Source organism: Somniosus microcephalus, chromosome 25 (assembly GCF_052327205.1).
Source record: "Somniosus microcephalus isolate GS21.2 chromosome 25, FLI_Smic_1.0, whole genome shotgun sequence".
NCBI lineage: Eukaryota > Metazoa > Chordata > Chondrichthyes > Squaliformes > Somniosidae > Somniosus > Somniosus microcephalus.
Window position 1 is genome coordinate 29270452 of NC_141011.1, and position 22303 is coordinate 29292754.

Here is a 22303-nt window from a genome sequence, read left to right on the forward strand (position 1 = left end):
GCCTGAAGCTCTGGGCTCAACTGGTAATTAAACATTTAGAGAAGAGAGGAGCATTCTTATAAATTTGGATTTTGAAGTCATATCTGATTTAAGAAAAGCTTGCATCGGACCATTAGGGTCACATCTCTCCTTATTGGACCATCGGGGAATTGGACAAATCCCTCCTCTACTGAACAGTTACATATAATAAAACAAAATAATAAAGACATGGGTAAAAAGCACTAAACGTAGTCCTAAAATTCAGACTTTTCCCACTACTGGTGCTGTACACACTGATTCCTGAATTTTATGGCTCTTGCAACTGCAGGTCGTCAGTAAAAAGTTTGTATTTGGCCTGTAATTGCCTGCTGGTTATCTTCCTCCTCTGCATATTTGCAGCGGAGATTTAAAAATGTCTTGGTTAAGCTGCAAGTTGTTCCAATTCTGCCAGCTGTTTCAAATTGATTACCAAATAATTTTACAATGAGTCACCGTTGATTATTCTTGAGTCGAGAAAATCCTGTGCTTCTCATTCTAGACAATTTCACTGTGAATCTTCAACAGAAGCATGTGAGATTCGAAGCCAGACCTGCGGAATTGCAAGTCATACTCCTGACTCCAGTGCTCCTTGTTATGGTGCAGTGTAGACGCCTCACACGTCATCAACATCACCTCCCAATCTCGCACAAAGCTGCACCCTGATTGGAACAGCATTTCTTTTCCTCCTCCAACTATCCACATATGGTTTAAGTTTTAAGATAAACGATGACGCTGTTTAATATCATCGATCAGACCCACAGTTGAACATTTTGAGTATGAAATCACTTTAATTTACCGTCCCGTGGATTCCACTGCTGCTTTGCAGTTTTCGCTAGCAGCTGTACTAAATGCTGTCAAGCTCCAATGAGTCACAATTTCAGCACGTTAAATCTATGAAACTCCTGCTCCAAGCGAACTGAGGGGCTCAGTGGGCTAGCCCCATAACTCTTTCACCTCAACATTTTGCATAACATGAGCACCCCTCAAATGGGCTGATTGTAAACTACACGCATAGCTTCTGTCTGTCATTTGTGTGATTGTTCAAAAATGCTGGTGATTGGAAGCCCTGCCTTGGTTAGCTGGGCATGTACTTGCTGTGTGTATGGTCCCCTCCCAACCCCTTTCTCCTGAGACAATGGGCTGGATTTTCATTCAGCAGTCGGGAAGGAGGCGGGACTACAACTTTTGGGTTTTAGTCCCGCCTCCATCGACGTCAGGCCAATCCACGCGATTTTCCCTTGATTGACCTTGTTGAGCCCGCCCAATTAAGGGCCACCCGGCAACAGGTGACGTCACAGACTGAAATATCAGTGTTTCACAGCTGTTTGAAGCTGTCAAATGCTGACAGTCTGACTTCTAACCTGAGTCCTTCTACGCAGACTCAGTTAGAACTCCCACCAGCACTGAAAGCTGAAGGCTGTCACTTTTGACAGATCGTGGCCATTCAGCTTTCAGTGCCGGCTGAGTGATGGACTCCCGACGCCTAGAGGAAGAAAGGCTGTTAAGGTAAGCACAGGTAATTTAAACTTCTTTACACACTTTAGACACACCAAACACACTTACCTTTGCATTCATGCACCCATCACTCACCTGAACACCGACATCTCGACCCCTCCAAGTCCTTCAACCCGACGGCCCACCTGCTCTAACCTGGCGTGATTTGGAGCCGTCGGAAATCCCACATGACACCCCTCAAAATAGGGATTAGGCTAAAAACTGCCTGTTAACTACCTGTTAACAGGCAGTTAATTGGCACTAATCCCTTCCCACCTCGGGTCGGCGGGTCCCAGTGCGGGGCGGGTACCCGCCTCCTTTGAAACTTATGTGGAGGCGGGTTTTGGGCAGGATGGTGTCGGAACCCCCGAATTCGGGATTTTTGCCCCCCCTCACGCCTAAAAGCCTGCCTCACGGCACACTGAAAATCTAGGCCAGTGTCTTGTCATTATAGGCCAGGTATATCTGCATATATGTAATCCTATGTAATTGGGTGCAGCAAAAATCTTATAAATGTATTTACAGTCATTTGTGTGACTGTTCGAAAATGCTGGTGATTTCACGTAATGCACAGAGGAAATCACCCTGCCTGCTTCTGTAAGTTGCATTTAACATAACCTTGCTCCCCTCACTCCTATAACTGCATACATAGAATGATACAGCACAGAAGGAGGCCATTCACCCCATCGTGCCTGTGCCAGCTCTTTGAAAGAGCTCTCTGATACGCCGTCAATAACTCAAAGACAAGGATTCAACTGAAGGCTTTTAATCACTAAGAACATTGCAGCATTACAGGTCTTCCCACATCGGGTTCGTCTGGTAGGAATGACTCATACAGCTCTTGAGACCTTTATATGGCAAAAGACAGGGGCGTAGCCAATACACACAATAGGAACAAAAGGGGGCGGTTCACACAATACAAGCAGGTAAAACACATGGGCTGATGAAGGCATATATTTCATCACACTCTCCAATTAGTCCCACTCCCCTGCCCTTTCCCCATAGCCCTGCAAAACCGTCCCCTTCAAGTATTTATCCAATTCTCTTTTGAAAATTATTATTGATTCAGCTTCCATCATCCTTTCATGCAGTGCATTACAGATCATAACAACTCGCTGGAGTAGTTCTGGGGTTGGACTCTGCATTCAGTTCCACTCAATGGATTGTCCGCACTCATCATAGCTAATGTAATGCTACTTCATTGTCTTGTTTCTCAAATGATGTTCTGTGCTATCCACACCCTTTCAAATAAGTTTTACTCACTTCATTCTTTTTGTTGTTTTACGTTAGAAACACAAGACTGTCAACATTACTTCATACTACATATCTGTCCTTCCTCAATGTGTCAATTAGTAAGGCAATTTGTAGCAAACCGTACAGACCAGGAGATTCCAGGCTTGCTCCCTGGCCTGTGCGTAAGTTGGGTGATCACGACCAAAGCAACTGAGGTGTATAACTGGCCTCTGTCCCTGGGCTAGGCAGAGTAAAAAAAGTCAACCAGGGTTCTTGCTTCTGATTGTTGTTCATTGAACCCTGCTAGAAAGGGCATGGGTGTGAAAATTGGATGAGGACAAGTTCGTGCTCAGCTGTAATACCACCTATGGCTGAACAGCCTGCCACAGTCACTGTCTAGATTTATATGAAGGATGGTGACTTGGGTGAGGTATTAGAAAGCCATAGAGCCCAGTGCAGTCGTACCTCAGCAAGAGTCAGCACCTTCAGAAGATAAGGGAGAGAAGTGTTTACGCCAAGTTCTTTTTTTGCTCTGTCTCTCATTGTGTGTGGGCGCGTGGTACATCCACCCATTAATAGGCGGGTGCATGCAAATACTGGAATGATGTTATATGATTTTCTTACATTTATGCCTTAGCATTGCTAGGCTGAAGGGATGCCTGTAGGTCCCTACTACCACTACAACTTGTATTTATATAGCACCTTTAACATAGTAAAACATCCCAAGGCGGAACACAGGAGTATTCTAAGACAACAAATTTGACACCGATTCACATAAGGATAAATTAGGGCAGGTGACCAAAAGCTCGGTCAAAGAGGTAGGTTTTAAGGAGCGTCTTAAAGGAGGATAGAGAGGCGGAGAGGTTTAGGGAGGGAATTCCAGAGCTTAGGGCCTAGGCAACAGACAGCACGATTGCCAAATGTTGAGCGATTATAATCAGGGATGCTCAAGAGGGCAGAATTAGAGGAGCGCAGATATCTCAGGGGGTTGTGGGGCTGGAGGAGATTACAGAGATAGGAAGGGGCAAGGCCATGGAGGGATTTGAAAACAAGGATGAGAATTTTGAAATCGAGACGCTGCTTAATCGGGAGCCAATGTAGGTCAGCGAGTACAGGGGTGATGGGTGAATGGGACTTGGTGCAGGTTAGGACATGGGCAGCCCTGGGCATCAGAGGCAGTTAAGTTGTTGAAGGCCATTAGTTTCCCCACTGCAATAGATCAGACCATCAATCGCAGCTAACTGGCCTATTGGAAAAAGCTGGCACTTTTTTGGGGCCATTTCTTGCTTCTGGATTATTGAACCCTGCTAGAAACTGATTCCAACAGGGTCAGGGGTGTCTGGGGTCAGCAGGCGGAACGCCCGACCTACCATGGATTCGATGGCTCTGTAGGCCTTGAAGAAATTCGGGGCCCTAGTTTGTGGTAAAGATCATGCAAAGGCTAAACTCCTTGCAGACAAAGTAACATCCAACATGGTAAAAGCTGAGTGGAAGGTGGATCAGGATCTTTTCTCCCCAGGATGCTTCTAAACAATTTATATTAACCTACCAACCAGTGACGACCTTGCAAGTGCAGTGATGTCGTAGCCATTCAGAGTCTGCTTAGAGCCAGAAAAAATTCCATTTGTGCTTCCAAAGCAGTTCTAAATCCCAAAGAAAAGAATAATTTTAAAAATTGCAATGTAATCAATTATATTTCAATTCAAAAGTAAGATATAAAAGTGTATAATAATGTCACTTAGATCAGATTATGAATGGGCTGTTATATACAGTGAGGCTATACCCCAAACATATGCACACACTCTAATGTATCACAGCCCTCGCAATATCACACGACTACATTATGATATAGCCTGGTTTTTATGATATAGTGTGATTTTTAATGCAACTTCCCTTAGAACCATGCAGGCAGGCTGTATGAACTGTGACATCCCTCTGTGACATATTGCAGAGGTGGAGGCTTTGGGTATGTGGGGGCTGGAAGAGCTCAGATTGGTTTATTTCCTGCAAATTTCTCCCCTTTCCTTCCCTTCGCTGGCTGGGCTAAGATTCCAAGGAAGCTGGCATCTTTCCTGTACTTCATTGATTCTTCAAGTCTGAGCCTAAATGGGTTGTGTGACCAGACTGTTTGACAGAAGGGCTGAGGCCAGTTCTTTTCTCGCACTACACTCACACATGTCCTTTCTAGCAGGGATCCCTGGAAAGCAATCAGGATTGGGAATCTTACCTGATTTTTCCCCTGCTTTGTTCTGAGATGTTCAACTCAATTGTAGTATTCCTTACTGACTGAGATCATTTCTCCCATTCTCACTGCAGGCGCAACAAACAGTCTCCTATTGTGATTCCAGTACATTAGTAATTACTATTAATTCAAAACTATGGAACTCTTCACTATCAGTCTTCCCTTTTTCCTAAAATCTACAGGCTTTTAAAGAAAGAAAGACTTGCATTTATATAGTGCTTTTCACAATCTCAGGATGTCCCAAAGTGCTTTACAGCCCATGAAGTACTTTTAAAGTGTAGTCAGTGTTGTAATGCACGAAACAAGATAGCCAATTATCATACACCAAGATCCTACAAATAGCAATGAGATAATCTGTTTTTTAGTGATGTTGGTTGAGGGATAAATATTGGTCAAGACAACAGGGAGGACTCCCCTGCTCTTCGAATAGTGCAATGGGATCTTTTATGTTCATTTGACAGAGCAGACAAGGTCTTGGTTTAACGTCTCATCCAAAAGACAGCACCTCCGACAGTGCAGCACTCCCTCAGTACTCCATGGAGTGTCAGCCTAGATTCTGTGGAGTGGGACTATGAACCCATAACCTTCTAACTCAAAGGCGAGAGTGCTACCCACTGAACCATGGCTGACACCTGGGAAAACTCAAGCTTGGCGCTATCTAACCACTACTCATTGGTTTATCCTGTTTTCCCTCCTCTTATCTACCTTGGTGATGTCCTCTACTCTAGGCCTCGGCACTTCATCTACGTTCCTGAATAAGTAAAAGCACAGATTGGAACTGAACCCAGGAACTTCCTGCACTGTATAGCTCTGTACCATACTGGACAGTGCATTTAAGATCAAGAGGGTCTTGGGCAGTTTGTTCCTTTTCTCTAAATGTAGTCCTGCGTTTAACCATGTTTATGACCTGGGTTGTTGCACAGTATCATACAATGAAAGAGATACTGACCTGTATGATGGGGTCCCAGCAGAAATCTGTCCTGTCTTGCTGAAACATAATCAAAAAATAAATTACAGTTTCATTCCCTTTTCCAATTTTTACTCCTCTTCACCATGCTGACTCTTGCTGAGGTACAATTCCACTAGCATCAGAAGCTCTCTCTAGTGGCAGGCAGTGGCAGGCAGTGACTAGTGGGGTACCGCAGGGATCGCTCCTAGGACCCCAGCTATTCACAATATATATTAATGATCTGGATGAGGGAACTAGATGTAATATCTCCAAGTTTGCAAACGACACAAAGCTGGGTGGGCGTGTGTGCTGTGAGGAGGATACCGAGAAACTCCAGTATGATTTGGACAGGTTGGGTGATTGGGCAGAAGCATAGCAGATGCAATATAACGTGGATAAATACGAGGTTATCCACTTTGGTGTCAAAAACAGGAAGGCAGATTATTATCTGAATGGCAATAGATTGGGAGAAGGGGACGTGCAACGAGACCTGGGTGTCCTTGTGCACCAGTCGCTGAAAGTAAGCATGCAGGTGCAGCAGGCGGTTAAGAAGGCAAATGGTATGTTGGCCTTCGTAGCGAGAGGGTTTGAGTACAGGAACAAGGATGTCTTGCTGCAGTTGTACAGGGCCTTGGTGAGACCACATCTGGAGTATTGTGTGCAGTTTTGGTCGCCTTATCTGAGGAAGGATGTTCTTGCCATGGAGGGAGTGCAGCAAAGATTCACCAGGCTGATACCTGGGATGGCAGGAATGACGTATGAGGAAAGATTGGGTCGATTGGGCTTGTACTCGCTGGAGTTTAGAAGAATGAGAGGGGATCTCATCGAAACTTTTAAAATTCTAACAGGACTGGACAGACTAGATGCTGGAAGGATGTTCCCGATGGTCGTGGAATCCAGAACCAGGGGTCACAGTCTAAGGATAACAGGTAAGCCATTTAGGACAGAGATGAGGAGGAATTTCTTCACCCAGAGAGTGGTGAACCTGTGGAATTCTCTACCACAGAAGGCAGTGGAGGCCAATTCATTAAATATATTCAAGAAGGAGTTGGATATATTTCTTAAGGCTAGGGCGAATCAAGGGATATGGAGAGAAGGCAGGGACCGGGTACTGAATTTGGATGATCAGCCATGATCTCATTGAATGGCGGAGCAGGCTTGAGGGGCCGAATGGCCTACTCCTGCTCCTATCTTCTATGTTTCTATGTAACGCAGCCAAGTATTGTGAACGGTAGCATAGTGGAAATGTCACTGGACGAGTAATCCAGAGGCCTGGTCTAATGAGTCCAGAGACGTGAGTTCAAATCCCACCACAGCAGCTGGGGAGTTTAAATTCAGTTAATTAAATAGAAATAAAAAAATCTGGTATCAATAATGGTGACCATGAAACTATTGGATTGTCATTAATGTCCTTTAGGGAAGGAAATCTGCCATCCTTACCTGGTCTGGCCTATATGACAGCAATGCGGTTGACTCTTAACTGCCCTCTGAAATGGCCTAGTTACGAAACACAGTAATAATAATGAAACTGGACGGATCACCTGGCATCGACCGGCAACAGCACACCCAGCCGGCAAAGTCCTCCCCACCAACATCTGGGGACTTGTGCCAAAATTGGGAGAGCTGTCCCACAGACGAGGCAAGCAACAGCCTGGCATAGTCATACTCACAGAATCATATCTTTCAGCCAATGTCCCAAACTCCTCCATCACCAGGGGTGGCACGGCACAGTGGTATACACTCGGGAAGAAGTCCTCAACATTGACTCCGGACCCCATGAAGTCTCATGGCTTCAAGTCGAGCATAGGCAAGGAAACCTCCTGCTGATTACCACCTACCGCCCTCCCTCAGCTGAGGAATCAGTCCTCCTCCACGTTGAACACCACTTGGAAGAAGCACAGAATGTACTCTGGGTGGGGGACTTCAATGTCCATCACCAAGAGTGGCTCGGTAGCACCACTACTGATTGAGCTGGCCGAGTCCTGAAGGACATAGCTGCCAGTGTGGGCCTGCGACAGGTGGTGAGAGAACCAACACGAGGGAAAAACCTACGTGACCTCGTCCTCACCAATCTACCTGTCGCAGATGCATCTGTCCATGCCAGTATTGGTAGCAGTGACCACCGCACAGTCATTGTGGGGACGAAGTCCTGTTTTCACACTGAGGACACCCTCCATTGTGTTGTGTGGCACCACCGCCGTGCTAAATGGGATAGATTCAGAACAGATTTAGCAGCTTAAAACTGGGCATCCATGAGGCACTGTGGGGCAGCAACAGAATTGTATTCCACCATGTTGTATGTAACCTCATGGCCTGGCATATCCCTCACTCTACTATTACCATCAAGCCAGGGGGCCATCATCACAGAAGCCAGTCTTCAGCAAATTCGATTCACTCCACGTGATATCAAGAAACGGCTGAGCGCACTGGATACAGCAAAGGTAATGTGCCCTGACAACATCCCGGCTATCGTGGTGAAGACTTGTGCTCCAGAACTAGCCGCGCCTCTAGCCAAGCTGTTCCAGTACAGCTACAACACTGGCATCTATCCGACAATATGGAAAGCTGCCCAGTTATGTCCTGTTCACAAAAAGCAGGACAAATCCAATCTGGCCAATTACAGCCTCATCAGTCTACTCTCAATCATCAGCAAAGTGATGGAAGGTGTCATCAACGGTGCTATCAAGCAGCACTTACTCACCAATAACCTGCTCACTGATGCCCAGTTTGGGTTCCGCCAAGACCACTCAGCTCCCGACCTCATTATAGCCTTGGTCCAAACATGGACAAAGGAGCTGAATTCCAGAGGTGAGGTGAGAGTGACTGCCCTTGACATCAAGGCAGCATTTGACCATGTGTGGCATCAAGGAGCCCTAGTAAAACTGAAGTCAATGGGAATCGGGGGGAAAGCTCTCCACCAGCTGGAGTCATACCTAGCACAAAGGAAGATGGTTGTGGTGGTTGAAGGTCAATCATCACAGCCCCAGGACATCATGCAGGATTTCCTCAGGGCAGTGTCCTAGGCCCAACCATCTTCAGCTGCTTCATCAATGACCTTCCCTCCAACATAAGGTCAGAAATGGGGATGTTTGCTGATGACTGCACAGTGTTCAGCGCCATTCACAACTCCTCAGATAATAAAGCAGTCCATGCCCGCATGCAACAAGACCTGGACGACATTCAGGCTTGGGCTGATAAGTGGCAGGGAACATTCGTGCCACAGAAGTGCCAGACAATGACTATCTCCAACAAGCGAGTGTCTAACCACCGCCCCTTGACATTCAGCAGCATTACCATTGCCAAAGCCCCCACCATCAACATTCTGGGGGTCACCATTGACCAGAAACTTAACTGGACCAGCCACATAAATACTGTGGCAACAAGAGCAGGTCAGAGGCTAGGTATTCTGTGGCGAGTGTCTCACCTCCTGACTCCCCAAAGCCTTTCTACCATCTACAAGGCACAAGTAAGGAGTGTGATGGAATACTCTCCACTTGCCTGGATGAGTGCAGCTCCAACAACACTCAAGAAGCTCGACACATAGAAACATAGAAACATAGAAGATAGGAGCAGGAGTAGGCCATTCGGCCCCTCGAGCCTGCTCCGCCATTCAATGAGATCATGGCTGATCATCCAAATTCAGTACCCTGTCCCTGCCTTCTCCCCATATCCCTTGATCCCTTTAGCCTTAAGAAATATATCCAACTCTTTCTTGAATATATTTAATGAACTGGCCTCCACCGCCCTCTGTGGCAGAGAATTCCACAGGTTCACCACTCTCTGGGTGAAGAAATTCCTCCTCATTTCAGTCCTAAATGGCCTACCCCTTATCTTTAGACTATGACCCCTAGTTCTGGACTCCCTGACCATCGGGAACATCCTTCCAGCATCTAGTCTGTCCAGGCCTGACAGAATTTTATAGGTTTCGATGAGATCCCCTCTCAACCTTCTAATCTCCAGTGAGTATAAACCCAATCGACACAATCTCTCCTCATACGTCATTCCTGCCATCCCAGGTGTCAGCCTGGTGAATCTTCGCTGCACTCCTGCCATGGCAAGAACGTCCTTCCTCAGATAAGGCGACCAAAACTGCACACAATACTCAAGGTGCGGTCTCACCAAGGCCCTGTACAACTGTAGCAAGACATCCTTGTTCCTGTACTCGAATCCTCTCACTACAAAGGCCAACATACCATTTGCCTTCTTAACCGCCTGCTGCACCTGCATGCTTACCTTCAGCGACTGGTGCACAAGAACACCCAGGTCTCTTTGCACTTCCCCTTCTTCCAATCTATTGCCATTCAAATAATAATCTGCCTTCTTGTTTTTGCCACCAAAGTGGATAACCTCACATTTATCCACATTATAGTGCATTTGCCATGTTTCTGCCCAATCACCTAACCTGTCCAAATCGTACTGGAGTTTCATGACATCCTCCTCACAGCATACCCTCCCACCCACCTTTGTGTCGTCTGCAAACTTGGAGATATTACATCCAATTCCCTCGTCCAGATCATTAATATATATTGTGTACAGCTGGGGTCCTAGGACCAATCCTTGCGGTACCCCACTAGTCACTGCCTGCCACTCGGAAAACGACCCGTTTATTCCAACTCTTTGCTTTCTGTCCGCCAACCAGTTCTCTATCCAAGTCAATACCTTGCCCGCAATCCCATGTGCCTTAATTTTGCACGCTAATCTCTTATGCGGAACCTTATCGAAAGCCTTCTGAAAGTCCAAATACACCACATCCACTGGTTCTCCCTTATCTATTTTACCAGTTACATCCTCAAAAAATTCCAGTAGATTAGTCAAGCAGGATTTACCTTTTGTAAATCCATGTTGACTTTGTCCGATCCTGTCACTGCTTTCCAAGTGCTCTGCTATTACATCTTTTATAATAATGGACTCTAGCATTTTCCCCACTACCGATGTCAGGCTTACCGGTCTATAATTCCCCGCTTTTTCTCTGCCACCTTTTTTGAATAGTGGGGTAACATTAGCTACCCTCCAATCCATGGGTACTGTTCCAGAGTCTATTGAGTTCTGGAAGATGACCAGCAATGCATCTACTATTTCTAGGGCCACTTCCTTAAGTACCCTGGGATGTAGATTATCAGGCCCTGGGGATTTATCGGCCTTCAGTCCCATCAATTTTCGTAACACCATTTCCCTACAAATACTGATTTCTTTCAGTTCCACCCTTTCATCAGACCCTATGTTCCCCGGCATTTCTGGGAGGTTATCTGTGTCCTCCTTTGTGAAGACAGAACCAAAATATGTACTTAGTCGGTCTGCCATTTCTTTGTTCCCCATTATAAATTCCCCCGATTCTGACTGCAAGGGACCTACGCTTGACTTCACCAATCTTTTTCTCTTCACATATCTATAAAAGCTTTTACAGCCAGTTTTTATGTTCCCTGCAAGCTTACTCTCATATTCTATTTTCCCTTTCTTAACTAATCCCTTTGTCCTCCTTTGTTGAATCCTAAACTGCTCCCAATCCTCAGGATTATTGCTTTTTCTGGCCAATTTGTATGTCCTCTCCTTGGATCTTATGCTATCCCTAATTTCCCTTGTTAGCCACGGTTGAGTCACCTTTTTTGTTTTATTTTTATGCCAAACTGGGATGAACAACTTCTGTAGTTCATCCATTCGGTCTTTGAATGTTTGCCATTGCCTATCCACCGTCAACCCTTTGAGTGCCATTCCCCAATCAATCCTACCCAACTCGCTCCTCAGACCATCGTAGTTTCCTTTATTTAAATTGAGGACCCTAGTTTCTGAGTCAACTACTTCATTCTCCATCTTAATGAAGAATTCGATCATACTATGATCGCTCCGACCCAAGGGGCCTCGTACAACAAGATTGCTAATTAATCCTTTCTCGTTACATAATACCCAGTCTAAGATGGCCTGATCTCTGGTTGGTTCCTCGATATATTGGTCCAGGAAACCATCCCGTAAACACTCCAGGAATTCCTCCTCCACAGTATTGTTACTAATTTGGTTAGCCCAATCTATATGTAGATTAAAGTCACCCATGATGACTTCTGTGCCCTTATTGCACGCTTCTTTAATTTCCCTTTTAATGCCATCCCCAAGCTCCGCCTTACTGTTTGGAGGTCTATATACCACTCCCACTAATGTTTTTTTCCCCTTAGTATTTCTCAATTCTACCCATACAGATTCCACATCACCAGAGCTAATATCCTTCATTACAATTGTGTTAATCCCTTATTTAACCAGTAATGCTACCCCACCTCCCTTTCCTTTTTGCCTATCTTTCCTGAATATTGAATACCCCTGGATGTTGAGTTCCCAGTCTTGGCCATCCTTGAGCCACGTTTCTGTAATCCCAACCAAATCATATTCGTTTACCTCTATTTGCGCAGCCAATTCATCCACCTTATTACAAATGCTCCTCGCATTAAGACACAAAGCCTTCAGGCTGTTTTTTTAAACGCTCTTAGACCTATTAGAATTATTATTTACTGTGGCCATGTTTGATTTAAACCGTTGATTTCTCTGACTGCCACTTTTGTTTTTCTCCTTCCTATCTTTTGCTTTTATCCTTGTTTCCCTTTCCTCTGTCTCCCTGCTCAGTTTCCCAACCCCCTTCCATTTTAGTTTAAACCCTACCCCACAGCACTAGCAAACACTCCCCCTAGGACATCGGTTCCAGCCCTGCCCAGGTGCAGACCGTCCAGTTTGAACTGGTCCCACCTCCCCCAGAACCGGTTCCAATGTCCCAGGAACTTGAATCCCTCCCCCTGGCACCATTCCTCTAGCCACCTATTCATCTGAAGTATCCTTCTATTTCTACTCTGACTAGCACGTGGCACTGGTAGCAATCCTGAGATTACTACCTTTGAGGTCCTGTTTTTTAATTTACCTCCTAACTCCCTATATTCCGCTTTTAGGACCTCATCCCACTTTTTACATATATCGTTGGTGCCTATATGCACAACGACAACTGGCTGTTCACCCTCCCCTTCCAAGATGTTTTGCAGCCGCTCGGAGACATCCTTGACCCTTGCACCAGGGAGGCAACACACCATCCTGGAGTCTCGTTTGCGGCCGCAGAAACGCCTATCTATTCCCCTTACAATTGAATCCCCTATTACTATAGCTCTACCACTCTTTTTCCTCCCATTCTGTGCAGCACAGCCACCCCTGGTGCCAGGAAGTTGGCTGCTGCTGCCTTCCTCTGATAAGCCATCCCCCCCAACAGTACTCAAAGTGGTGTATCTGTTGGAGAGGGGGATGGCCACAGGGGACCCCTGCACTACCTGCCTGCGCCTAGTACTCTGCCTGTTGGTCACCCATTCCCTTTCTTCCTGTCCAACCTCTACCTGTGGTGTGTCCAACTCCCTAAACATGCTATTCACGATGTCCCGAGCATCGTGAACGCTCCAGTATGCATCCAATCGCAGCTCCAGCGCCGCAATGCGGTCTGTCAGTAGCTGCAGCTGGGTGCACTTCCTGCACACGTCGTTGTCAGGGATACAGGAAGTGTCCCTGAGTTCCCACATATCGCAGGAGGAGCAGATCATGGGGCTGGGCTGTCCTGCCATGATTTACCCTTTAATTAATTGAGTTTAAATTAAATCAATCAATCCCACTAATTACACTACAGTTAAATAGTTTACCAACAGTCCCCGCTACACCAGAGAGACCTTAGAAGCTATAAACCAGAGTTAAAGTTTAAAAAAGAGAGAAATACTCACCAACCAATCACTTACCTGCTTCCTGCTGACGTCACACTTTGATTACTTTTTACCTCTGTCCCCTGCTGCTGAATTGGTCGGGCCTCGCTCCTCGCTGCCGGTTTTAAGCTCTGCCGCGCTCGATGCTGCTCTCACCCAGGTCCAGGCTCTGTGGTCGGGCCTCGCTCCTCGCTGCTGGTTTTAAGCTCTGCCACCGATGCTGCTCTCTCCCAGGTCCAGGCTCTGTGGTCGGGCCTCGCTCCTCGCTGCCGGTTTTAAGCTCTGCCGCGCTCGATGCTGCCCTCACCCAGGTCCAGGCTCTGTGGTCGGGCCTCGCTCCTCGCTGCCGGTTTTAAGCTCTGCCGCGCTCGATGCTGCTTTCACCCAGGTCCAGGCTCTGTGGTCGGGCCTCGCTCCTCGCTGCCGGTTTTAAGCTCTGCCGCGCTCGATGCTGCTCTCACCCAGGTCCAGGCTCATCCAAGACAATGCAGCCTGCTTGATTGGCACACCGTCCACCGCCTTAAACATTCACTCCCTCCACCACTGACGTACCGTGGCTGCAGTGTGCACCATCTACAAGATGCACTGCAGCAACTCGCCAAGAGTTCTTCAGCAGCACCTCCCAAACCCACGACCTCTTCCACCTAGAAGGACAAGGGCAGCGAGTGTATGGGAACACCATCACCTGCGGGTTCCCCTCCAAGTCACACACCATCCTGACGTAGAAGTCGATCCTTCATCGTCGCTGGGTCAAAATCCTGGAACTCCCTACCTAACAGCACTGTGGGAGTACCTTCACCACACGGACTGCAGCAGTTCAAGAAGGCAGCTCACTACCACCTTCTCAAGGGCAACTAGGGATGGGCAATAAATGCTGGCCTTGCCAGCGATGCCCATATCCCATAAACGAATTTCTAAAAAAAAAATATTTTTAATGTGTGAGCCTAGACAGTGGATGCTGGCAGGGTATTTAGCTATCACTTTGATGCTTTCTTACCCAATATCCACACACTCTCAATTTTTACCAGGAGTCACTGGAGCAAGAGCCCTGGCTTTCCAGGGTTGTTGAGGCTACTGTAGTGTCCAATTTGCTGTCCCACCTAAGACCGACAAACAGCACAGATTGGCAATTGAACCTCACCTTCCTGGTTTGTTAAATTGAATCCTCTTTTTACAACTGTAGACGAATTGCAGAAATCATAGAACAAGCTTTGAATTGCCAACATTTTCAGAATATAAATATTTCACGTCTTATATTTAGATAGGACCAGGAAATTCCTCAGAGCTGCTCCCGTTCCACCACTGTTATTTTGATGGAAGTGTGGCGGAGACCCCGTTTACTTGCCTAAATGGCATTTCTGTCGCACTTCCAGCAAACTGATGCTGGCGGAGCAGCTCCGAGGAATATCGCCGCCATTGTTATTTTAACAAAGCAAAATGTCGCAAAGCATTTCATAGTTGGGGTTGGGGGTCTGAGCTGAAGTGGGGGGGAAATCAGGAGAGGTGGCTGAAGGCACTGTCCAAGAGATAGGTTTTAAGAAAGCTTTTGAAGATGAAGAAAGATGTTGCAAGATGGTGGGGGTTAGAGAGAGAGAGTACCAGTGTGGGGTACGATGGCTGAAGACACTGCCAACAGCAGTCGAGCGGAGGTAGGAGAGACTGCAGTAAGCTGCAGATGGAAGTCCGCAGAGTGTGAGGAGCAGGTACACAGGACTGGAGCAAGTAGCAGAGGTAGTGTGGAGCAAGGCCATGGAAAGATTTTTAGATGAGGATAAGGATTTTGAACTTAATGAGCTAGGAAGCCAATGTAGGCCAGCAAGGACAGGGCGATTGGTAATTGGGATTTTGTGGGGAGTAAGATGCAGGCTGAGCTCTGGATTAATTGAAGTTTATGGAGGGTGTAGCTCGAGTGGTTGGTGGGGAGGGTGTTTGCAAAGTCGAGTCTGGAAGTGACAAAGGCATTAATGAGGGTCCCAGTGGCAATGGGGATGAAGTAGGGATGGAAATGTGCTATATTTCAGGTGTGGAAGTTGGCAGACTAAATGTGGGGTTTGAAAATCAGTTCAGGGTCTAGTAAGACAACCGGGTTGAGGTTGAACAGGCATCCAGGAAAGGGGATGGAATTGGGGCCAACAAGCAGAGTTCTAGCTGGGCCCAAACAAGATTGCCTTGGATTTGCTAATAGTGAACTGCAAATAGTTCTAGCTCATCTACAACTTGACGTTGGACAGACAGAACAGCAACAAGTGTGAAATCAAGAGTGGTGATGGAGAGATGAAGCTGGGTGTAGTCAGCATACACATGAAAACTGACCTCATCCTGACAGAAAATGTTGCTATGGGGTACAGCCACTATCGGAGAGGCGCAGGCTCCATTGGGACGGGAAAGAATGGAACCAGATGGGAGCAATGCCATGGAGGTGGAGCACAGAGGGGCGGCAGTAGAGAACAATAGGGTGACTGATGGTGTTAAAAGCTGCAGAGAGGTTGAAGAGGACAACAATGCACCATAGTCAGAAACCGGTAGATTGTTGGTGACTTTGACCAGGGTGGTTTCAGTGCTGTGGGCTAGACAGAAGGACTGACTGAAGGATTTCAAGTAGAGAGTTGAGTAGCAACCTTAGAGGAAGGGCATTTTGTAAATGGTGCTACAGTTAGGATGGAGGGTTAGGGATAGTTTTTTTTCTTGTTGTTTTTAATTGATTATTTTGTGTGATGTGCCCAAGTGTAGAGATGTCACAGGGGATCATTACCTTGCAGACTTCATGGTCTTCAGCCGTTGGCGGAGGTTCTCTCTTCTCCTGAGCAACTGCGTTACTTGTAATCTGAGGGACATCGCTGACTCTTGAGGGGTTTTCACAAGTGTTTGTGAGAATTTCTGAAGAGATTAAATAATTAAAAATATTGATAGAAGTGCAAGCAATGTATGCACCAGTAATAAATAATGAATTGTAAACCAAAAAGTTTATCATCTGGAACACAGTAATTCTCCGATTGCTCCCTGTCCCAAACCCATCCCCTATTTTATATCAATACAATAGTAAATAATCCTCTGAAATTTCCTCTCTTCTTTCTAAGTTCCAAATACACCATCCTACAGGTCTTTTCAATCCTTGCTGTGTGGAAATAAAGACGCATTACATCATCTCCTACTCCGACTCATTCTTTCCCAGGACCTCGAAACCATGGAACTCCTCACTCTGTTCCGTCTTCCCATCCTTTCAGAATCTATAGGCTTCCCCCTCCCTCACTCTCCCTGCCCGTCACTATCTCCACCTTCGCTCTCTTCAACTTGTTACTGGGTCATTACACTGCGGATTAATTTTCTTTGATCTTTTTGCGTACTGAATCTTTCAGCTTCGAAATGTCTCTCTTTCCATTTTTCCTTGTCACGCGAGTGGATTGGGAAGGTCAAGAATGCGAGTTCAAGTCCCGCCGCTGCAATGTGAGAATTTGAATTCAGGTTTAAAAAATCTGGAAATAAAAAGCAGGTATCGGTAAACGTGACCACGAATCTGTCGGCTTGTTGTAAAAAACCCCAACTGGTTCACCCATGTCCCTTAGGGAAAGACACCTGCCAGCTTCGTGACTCCAGTCCCACACCAGTGTGGTTCATTCTTAACAGCCCTCTGAATTGGCCTAGCAAGCCACTCAATTGTAGCAAACTGCTACATTTAGGGCAACGAGGGTTGGGCAATAAATGCCAGCCTTGCCAGCTGGTGATGGGGTCCGCTGATGACACGCCCATTACACTTTGTCATGACTTCCCATTTGATTAAATTTTCAAAGGATGACAATAGAATTCGCAGCATTGCGCTCTCCTCAACCACAATTACGGGAGATTAAATTACCACAGATTTAAAAAGCCAAACACAGAAAATGCGGCTGTGCAATTCTAGAATATTCCGACAAACCTGTGCTGACTGTAATATTAGGCACCCTTGTTTTTGTGCTCAGTGCAACACTCTCGTACAAAGACCTGATACTGGCAGCGAGGTGCTGTTCCATTGGTACATGTAACCATAGCAACAACAAACCAGATTGATTTAATTCACCATATAGCACAGAGTCTCCTTGCAATTCCAGAGCAGCTATTTAACACCACAACTAAAGGAGAGGAATTTAACCAGACAGCAAGGGGCTCGGTCTGATTTGGGATTAAGTGGTTATTTGTCATAATCTAGACTCACCTTTGGAGATGCAGCAACCCATAATGAGCAGCGGAGGGAGAAACACAGGCTATCTTCTGCTACCTTTAAAAAGATGTACCATATCTTTTTTATGATTACAGAGTCTTCCTGAGAGTACTTGAAGACACTGCTTGCAGAGGCAGCTGGTATTGACGTCTGTGATTTCAATCTCAGAGCCCCTGGTCTGCACTTCTGAGCTGTACTGAAACCAGAGAAAGACACAGACACAAACACACAGGGACAGGGACACCGAGCTGTCAGTCACACTGCAACCTAGGCATTAACTCTTTCATCACCAGGCCCTTAGTTCCATCTAAGCTCACTGATCTATAATCCAACATGTTGTAGCACATACATTACATTTCAACAGGTGTCCTGGCGTGGCCGGCAGGTTAGGATGGTTAGGGTGGCAGAATCTAAAAAATTTGTCTTAATCTTGTGGTTGAAGGAATCATTACCCTGCACAGCATGTTATTTGCCTCGCTAAAATATTACATTACCGGTTTCATCTTATCATTGTCACATCAACTGAGAGTAGCTAGGGCACAGAATGTACTCTGGGTGGGGGACTTCAATGTCCATCACCAAGAGTGGCTCGGTAGCGCCACTACTGACCAAGCTGGCCGAGCCCTGAAGGACATAGCTGCCAGTCTGGGCCTGCGACAGGTGGTGAGAGAACCAACACAAGGGAAAAACCTACTGGACCTCGTCCTCACCAATCTACCTGTCGCAGATGCATCTGTCCATGACAGTATTGGTAGCAGTGACCACCGCACGGTCATTGTGGAGATGAAGTCTCATCTTCACACTGAGGACGCCCTCCATCGTGTTGTGTGGCACTAACACCGTGCTAAATGGCTCGGCTCCCGACCTCATTACAGTCTTAGTCCAAACATGGACAAAGGAGCTGAATTCCAGAGGTGAGGTGAGAGTGACTGCCCTTAACATCAAGGCAGCATTTGACCGAGTGTGGCATCAAGGAGATCAAGTAAAACTGAAGTCAATGGGAATCGGGGGCAAAAGTCTCCACTAGCTGGAGTCATACCTAGCACAAAGGAAGATGGTTGTGGTGGTTGGAGGTCAATCATCACAGCCCCAGGACATCGCTGTAGGAGTTCCTCAGGGCAGTGTCCTAGGTCCAACCATCTTCAGCTGCTTCATCAATGACCTTCCCTCCAACATAAGGTCAGCAATGGGGATGTTCGCTGATGACTGCACAGTGTTCAGTGCCATTCACAACTCCTCAGATAATGAAGCAGTCCATGCTCGCATGCAAAAAGACCTGGATGACATTCAGGCTTGGGCTGATGAGTGGCAGGTAACATTCGCGCCACAGAAATGCTATACAATGACTATCTCCAACAAGCAAAGGTCTAACCGCCACCCCTTAACATTCAACGGCATTACCATCATTGAATCCCCCACCATCAATATCCTGGGGGTCATCATTGACCAGAAACTTGACTGGACTAGCCACATACTGTGGCAACAAGAGCAGGTCAGAGGCTAGGTATTCTACAGCGAGTGTCTCACCTCCTGACTCCCCAAAGCCTTTCCCCCATCTACAAGGCACAAGGAATGTGATGGAATACTCTCCACTTGCCTGGAGGAATGCAACTCCAACAACACTCAAGAAGCTCGACACCATCCAGGACAAAGCAGCCCGCTTGATCGGCACCCCATCCATCACCTTAAACATTCACTCCCTCCACCACCGGCGTACCGTGGCTGCAGTGTGCACCATCTGCAAGATGCTCTGCAGCAACTCGCCAAGGCTTCTTCGGCAGCACCTCCCAAACCCGCAACCTCTTCCACCTAGAAGGACAAGGGCAGCAGGTGCATGGGAACACCGCCACCTCCAAGTTCCCCTACAAGTCACACAACACCCTGACTTAGAAGTATATCGCCGATCCTTCATCGTCACTGGGTCAAAATCCTGGAACTCACTACCTAACAGCACTGTGGGAGTACCATCACCACACGGACTGCAGCGGTTCAAGAAGGCGGCTCACCACCACCTTCTCAAGGGCATTTAGGGATGGGCATTAAATGCTGGTCTTGCCAGCGACGCCCACATCCCGTGAATGAATTAAAACAACCAAAGATGGGCATTACATTAGAATGAGGAAAGAAACAGTCTGTCTTTTTCATTGGGTCTTTCTCTCTGACTCACCCTCGGTCTCAGGCACAATGCTTAGCATTTAGCATTTCCAACTGTCAACAAAGCACAGGTGAGACAATGGCTGGAATTTTAATCTGAAGTCAGGTAGGAAGTGGGGGCTAGAAAGCAGTCGGGAAACCCGGGAGAACGAATTTCCCGCAGGCTCTGCCGAATTTAACGGCTGGCCTTGCCAAACATGCCAAAGCTCTGTGTTCCACCCGCAGCCAGACTGATGGAGAGGCTGGCTGGCTGTCGAGCAGTCGGCCCTCTGGCGCTAGGCTGCAGAGGGGAGGGAGGGAGGGAGGAATCGGAGGAGGTGGTTGAGGGCCGGAGGAGGATTGGGGTCCGAGGAGGATTGGGGGTGTGTGGTCGGGGGCTGGAGGATGATTGGGGCCAGAGGGGGAAGGTCAGAGGCCAGAGGGGTGATCAGAGGCTGGAGGGGATGCCAGGGATCGGAGGTTGGAGGGGAATCGGAGGCTGGAGGGGACGCCAGGGATCGGAGGCTGGAGGGGGGATCAGGGGCCGGAGGGGGCTCAGAGGCCTAGAGGGGTGAGGGGAAGTCAGGGGGGGAGATCGGAGGCGTCGGGGGGGGGCGTCCGATTGCAAGGCACTTACCTCGTGGAACCAGCAGTCCTCGCCTCTCTTTAGCTGGTGGGTTCCTAGAGGCCAGGGAAAACCGGCCAGCCAGAGTTAAATTTGTAATGGTGGATCACCATGAGGCACACCAGCCTCATTATAATATTTAAATGGGCGACCCGCCTCCTGGGAGTGGTTTGGCTGCCTGCCACCCGTCCCGTCTCCGTTAAAATTGGAAGTTGGCGGGTTGGACGCGGGGTTCCGTTTTTTTTAACTCTTAACTTCCCACCTGACCCCAACCCACCCGTTTCTTTGGTGTTAAAATTCCCCCCAAATAGTCGGATTCAAAATTCAACTTTTTTTTGAAAATTGGATTAACATTAAATGAAGAAAATCTCCCTCTATCCCTCTGCCTCGCCCCTGTAATGTATATACCTTTAAGGGAGGAACTACTTTTTACAGCTCATGTATACTGTAGTACCGGCAGTGACCACACCTGTATATAGCACTGAGTAGTAATCTGTACAGGCAGTTCCACTGTGAGCCACGTTGAGTAAACACCTGTTGTATCGTTTCTCCTGCAGTCTGTGTCTTATTATACCCAGACACAACATTGGCGACGAGGCAAGTTCGAACCTACCTGCAACTCTGCATCACCTCCTGGGGATTCGTTCCTGGAGATCAGTGGATTGGAGGTCAAGGCCAGAGACTCGGGCGGCGACCACGGGCAACCGCCCAGTCATCCAGCAGAGACTCGAGAATTGCGGGGGAGGCTGTCGAGAGCCAGGCTTGGCTTTCCAGTCGAGGTGGTCCAGTGAAACCTACAGGGCGCCGCCATTGCCACGAGAGCTGCCGGGAGCAGCATTGGCAGCAGCGGGGAGGAAGGAAAGCGCGGGAGACGCCATTTTAAGCCATTGGGAGACGCCATTTTAAACCACACCAAAAATGCCGAAGAGTGGCAGTATCACCGCATTTGACAATGAAGTCGAAGATTGGACTACATATGTCGAATGAATAGAGGTGTACTACAAGGCAAATGAGGTGTCAGATGACAAGAAAGCGTCGGTATTGTTAAATTTAATGGGTGCAAAGACGTATGGTTTATTACGAAATCTAGTAACCCCAACGAAGCCAATGGAAAAGAGTTTTGAAGACATAGTAACGATACTACAGGAACATTTAAACCCCACACCGCTGCTGATAGCAGAAAGATTCAAGTTTCACAAACGGAACCAGCATAAGGATGAAAGCAATGCTGATTATTTAACAGAACTGCGCAAACTATCGAAACACTGCCAGTTTGGAGCGGGACTGGCAGATACCTTAAGGGACAAGTTTGTGTGTGGGCTTCAAAGTGAAGGAACCCAGAAACGGCTTTTATCTGAAAAGGACCTTATGCTGGAAAAGGCTTTCAGCATTACGGTATCATATGAAGCAGCAGCACGGGGCGCTGCAGAGATACAACAGAGACCGCAAGAATATGGCACAAACGAAATGTCATATGGAACAGAGAAGTGCTATCGCTGCGGCAGAACAACACACGACCAGAATGATTGCTGGTTCAAAGACAAAGTGTGCAGACAGTGTGGAAAAGTAGGACACATAGCACGAGTCTGCAGGTCGGGAAAGAAAACCAGCAATAAGAAACCTACCAAAGAAAAGTACAAGAAGGTACATAAGATGACGGAGAATAGTTCAGACGAACAAAGGAGTGATAACGACTCCGAAAGCA

General features: G+C 47.2%; 2 protein-coding genes across 3 annotated transcripts in view; one reads left to right on the forward strand and one right to left on the reverse strand.

Moving 5' to 3' along the window:
- Positions 1–18027, reverse strand: part of fam131c (family with sequence similarity 131 member C) — a 28551-nt gene extending 10524 nt beyond the window's left edge. Inside the window, exons 1-4 of the mRNA XM_085967011.1 lie at positions 17835–18027; positions 16398–16522; positions 5937–5975; positions 4295–4388 (exon numbers count right to left, since the gene is read on the reverse strand). Of these exons, the coding sequence (XP_085823137.1) occupies positions 4295–4388; positions 5937–5975; positions 16398–16522; positions 17835–17856 (280 nt within the window). The 5' untranslated portion in view covers positions 17857–18027. The remainder of the gene's footprint in view (positions 1–4294; positions 4389–5936; positions 5976–16397; positions 16523–17834) is intronic.
- Positions 1–22303, forward strand: part of clcnk (chloride voltage-gated channel K) — a 183229-nt gene that overhangs the window by 104988 nt on the left and 55938 nt on the right. The gene's annotated exons all lie outside the window — the stretch shown is intronic.